General features: G+C 27.0%; 1 protein-coding gene across 1 annotated transcript; it reads left to right on the top strand.

Annotated features, from left to right (window-relative positions):
- The first annotated feature begins 2,510 nt into the window (after positions 1–2,510).
- Positions 2,511–4,345, top strand: LOC101511258 (uncharacterized). Its single transcript, XM_073369626.1, has 5 exons — positions 2,511–2,516; positions 2,896–2,999; positions 3,093–3,264; positions 3,382–3,474; positions 3,564–4,345. Exons 1-5 carry the CDS (start codon positions 2,511–2,513, stop codon positions 4,314–4,316), a joined length of 1,128 nt encoding a protein of 375 aa, XP_073225727.1. The 3' UTR covers positions 4,317–4,345.
- The last annotated feature ends 249 nt before the right edge of the window (positions 4,346–4,594 follow it).

The raw sequence follows: 4,594 nt of genomic DNA, 5'->3' as shown, positions 1-4,594 counted from the left end.
GGGGGAGTATGTTTGAATTCTCTTTTCAAAAACTGTTTTTGATTTAAAAATATAAGATTAGAAAAATGTTAGTTGGTGGTAGTTTTAAATTGGCTCAATGCAAAGAGTTCAACCACTTCGAAAGAAAAACTAGTAAAATATTATTGCATTCGTATGGGTCACACATTATTTATATATTTTGAAGTACGTAGTACAACATTTCGATCAAGTAAATATTATGTGAGATACAATTATGTAAAATGTGTTTTTGAATATTGGGTTTATACAATTGTTTTTCTCTTAAAATTTTTATTTTATATATTAGTGTCAAATATTTGACATGTGATAGGATCAATGACACATTTGTTTTGAATATTGTCACCTATATTAAATTAGGAATAGAGAAAAATTATAGGAAAATAAGATCAAAATATATTTTTGACTAATTGATACTATTATAACAAAGTAAAAATAATAATAAATACAATTATCCATTAAGAACTGAATTTAAAATCATAATTCAAAGCAAAAGTCATTGAAAAATAATTTTGTTTATTAATATATAGTTGTTGTTTATTAAATGTTATTTTACTAGTATGTACATGTTTCGCTTAGATTTTATAGAAATAAATTTTAATTTTATCATCAATGACTCATTTAGTCTCGTATTTATTACACTAGTAGAAATTTACCTTTTTAAGTCGGTTGAAATGTACATTTTAAGTCAGTTATCAATATACTCGCCTCATTTTACGTTTTAAATATTTACAAAATTGTCACCGCCTTATTTTATAAAATGACATAAATATTTACAAAATTGTCACCACCTCATTCTAAACGACTTTTTATCCTTAAGTCGGTTATCTATATAATCGCATGAAACTAGTTTTAAATATTTACATATTTATTAAATCGGTTGTCAATCTAACCGTGTTAATAGTGTTTCACATATTTACAAAATTGTCACCGTCTCATTTTGTTAACTCGTTTATATGGACAATTGACTTAAATATATCTCCACCTTATTTGTTAAGTCTAGTGGCACATAACCGACTTAAATCTGTTGAATTAAAAACTCAATTTTCTACTAGTGTAAGATAATTAATAGCATATAGGTTAGAGAGAAACGAAGTTGTTTTTGTTAATTGTAGTAAATTTTGGTAAATGTGGTTATGTGTTTTCTTTAATGAATGTGAAACCGTAAATTTTTTGTGTAATCGCATTCCTCACGGGTGTTAATAGTGTTTAGTTTTCTTAAATTGACATTGGAAGTGTTATGTTATTGTTTTTTATTTTTATTTTTAAAGAAGTACTATTGTTTGGTGAAGGTGTAGAAGTTGGATGAATTTTGTCATTCTTAACGTTTTTTCTTTTTGGTTGTTATTTTGTTTTTCTGTACTAGTGTTTCCACTTCATCTATACATTTTTTTAAATATGAAATATAGTTATTATGTAAATAAAGATAGTTATGTAAATCTTACATTAATGATTCAATTATCGAACTATCATTTTTTAATGATCTATTGTTAAAACTAATAAGGACACTAATGTATTTTTATTAGTGATTTGTATTCTTAAATTGATAGTACTTTTGTTTTTTGTAGTGCTTCCATTTTATTTGGACATTTTTTTTTTAATATGAAAGACAGTTATTATGTAAATAAAAAGAGTTATGTAAATCTTGGATTAATAATTTAATTACTAAACTATCCTTTCTTAATTTAATGATTTAATGTTAAAACTAATAAGGACATTAATGTATTTTTTATTAATATTTTGTTTTTTTAAATTGAATTGTCTTTTTAAATTGATGTTTTATTTTTTAAAATTGATAGTAGATCCACAATTTTTTAAAGGCAACCTATGCCTCAACTAATTGAAATACACCTATAGTAAATAAGTGATAAAATAGAAAATCTAAATGGAAATCATGGTGAATATGTTGGAGTATTGAAAACCAATATTAGAATAACATGACAAGTGTAAGTGTTGTATAAAACCCGTTTGAGGAGTAAGTAGTGGAGTGTTGCAGTTTTACAAAGACACCACTACTTGTCTCACCCAACAACTGTCACGCTCGTTTTATATAATATATATCTTCCTTATTCACTTTTCACTCTTCTCTCTTTTGCATTTCTTTCTTATTATTACTCTATAGGCATGTTTGGCATCTTGTTTGGGTGGACAAAAGCTTCAAAATGGTACATGTGTGCTTTATCAATTTAATTAAATTTTTTTCATTTAACTACGCTATTATATCTTTTTATTTTAAATTTCTTTTTACAAACAGTAAGAAGGCAATAAAAAAAGCAAGATGCAAGCTCATACAACTAAAGAAAAAGAGACAAGCAATAGCAATGCAATTGCGCAAAGACTTGGCCGAATTAATAATCAATGGTCATGAAGAAATTGCTGCCGAAAGGGTATGTATGTTATTGAATATTGTTCTTGACTTCACCTTCTTTTATTTATTTCTTATTAAATTTTACATCCATATAAATGTTAATGTTAATTTAAAATTTCATCAAAAAATGATGGTACTGTTTAATTAGCTTGATTGAATGCTTATTGATAGTTTTAAATATATGTATTAATTATTTGCATTGTAATTTTTTAGTAAAAAAATTATCAAAATAAATTAAATGTTTCCTTTTATTTTTGAAAAAAAAATTAAATGTTAATTAGTGTATAATTAGCTTGGTTGCATACTTAATTGATAGTTTTAAATATGCGAATTATTTGAATTTTTATATTTTGGTAATATAATTATAAAAAAAAATTAGTATTTTTTTCATTAAATTAACTTAATATTTTAAAAAAATTGATTTTTAATTTAACTCAATTTAAAAGTTCATTTAATTACTTAACATCCTCATTTAAATCTAACATGATAGATTGTGTCGAAATTTAATTCAGGTGGAGCAGCTTATTCAAGATGAAAGCCTAGTTGCTGCATATGAATTGTTAGATCAGTTCTTTGAATTTATCCTTAAGAAATTCTCATATATCAGAAAGCACAAGTATATACAATTTCTTATCTACCTTCATAAATTAAAGTGTAATTGTCACACACCAACCATTTTGTCATTAAAAATATTATGTTTTTATGTTAGGGACTGTCCAACTGATATTAATGAAGCAATATCTAGTATTATATTTGCTTCTGCAAGATTTGGTGATTTTCCTGAGCTCTACCCCATTAGGAAACTCTTTGTAGAACGTTATGGTAAGGATTTTGAAACAGAAGCTATAGAGCTTTTTCCTGGGAATCATGTCAACACAGAGGTATATAATTTTAATTTACCCCTATTGACACTTATTTAGAAAAAAAATACATGTTCATGCAATTTTACTTGTTGTTAATACATGTATGTTCATTTTTATGTTTTTAAATCATGACAGCTAAAAGAGAATCTTTCAGTAAAATCTGTGCCACATGACTTGAAATACAGAGTGGTTGATGAAATAACCAGGGACAATGCCCTCCAAATTAAGGTATTGGCAAAAATGTGATTCTATTATGTCAAGATCAATTATTTAATCTTGTTAAGTAATACCAAATTATATTCAATATTTTTGTGCAGATGAAAGAACATACAGAAAATCAATTAATTGAAAGTGATTCCCAAATAATTCACACAAAAGAATCTAAAAGGAATTTTACTTCAGAATCTACTGTATATGATACTCCAGAATTGTTAGATTATGTTGATGACATTGACGAATGTGAGTATTTTTCATCAAAAGATGGTGGCAGCCATGATCAAAGACTAGTATTATACAAATCTAGTGAAAGTGATATTGATGATGATGAATCAATTAGTTACTCAAGTATAAGTAGCTATGCAGCGCGAAAACGAGCATCGAAGAAAAGATTAAGAAGGCGATCGCCTTTACTTGAGAGACAAGGCACTGTTGAAATTGGATACACATTACATTATCTAACACCAAGTCCTTACTCAAGTTATCCAAAGAAGAGATTTAAGCAACATTCCAATAATTCACAATCATGTGAAACAAATAGTTTGGACTATAACATGAGTGATTGCAGCAGCTGCAATTTGGAAAGTCCTTGTTACTGTTTTGTTTACATTGAAATAGAAATGTTTGAGTATTTTGGTAGTTCTTCTACCAATGTTTTAAATTCAAAGACTTGTGATTTCTTAACATCAAGTCCTTATTCAAGTGCCTTGACTGTGACTTCAAAGTGGCCGGAAAACTGCGAAGATAACTCGTTTTCGTGTCGTTCTCCGCAGCCAAAGCATGTTCATCCTAAGTTACCAGACTATGACAATGTTGTTGCTACATTCAAGGCTCTAAAAACAGTGCATGCTTAGAGGAAAGTGAGTGTTGTATGTGTATTGTTCAGGTGTAACACATTCATGTTAAAATTTTGATTTGAACATTAAATTAATTGATATTATTGATGTCATTCTTTGACATTGACCCCTTCATTAATCCTTATCCGCTTATGGTTGCACTGAACAAGTCAAGAAAATAGCCTAAAACAACCATAAGAAAAGGAGAATGGCTTTCTAACTATAGACATGGTTGGTGGTTATAAATTAATTGCAAGGGAAATAAAATAAATTGTTCTAAATTAATGCTGATTATT

This window comes from Cicer arietinum, chromosome 6 (assembly GCF_000331145.2).
Source record: "Cicer arietinum cultivar CDC Frontier isolate Library 1 chromosome 6, Cicar.CDCFrontier_v2.0, whole genome shotgun sequence".
NCBI classification, from domain to species: domain Eukaryota; kingdom Viridiplantae; phylum Streptophyta; class Magnoliopsida; order Fabales; family Fabaceae; genus Cicer; species Cicer arietinum.
The sequence above is the reverse complement of the archived record's forward strand: the minus strand, read 5'-3'. Positions and strand labels throughout refer to the sequence as shown.

Coding starts and splice junctions, on each gene's coding strand:
- LOC101511258 (XM_073369626.1), top strand. Junction 3,000..3,092: donor TCATATATCAGAAAGCACAA/GTATATACAATT, acceptor TTTTTATGTTAG/GGACTGTCCAACTGATATTA. Junction 3,475..3,563: donor ACAATGCCCTCCAAATTAAG/GTATTGGCAAAA, acceptor ATTTTTGTGCAG/ATGAAAGAACATACAGAAAA.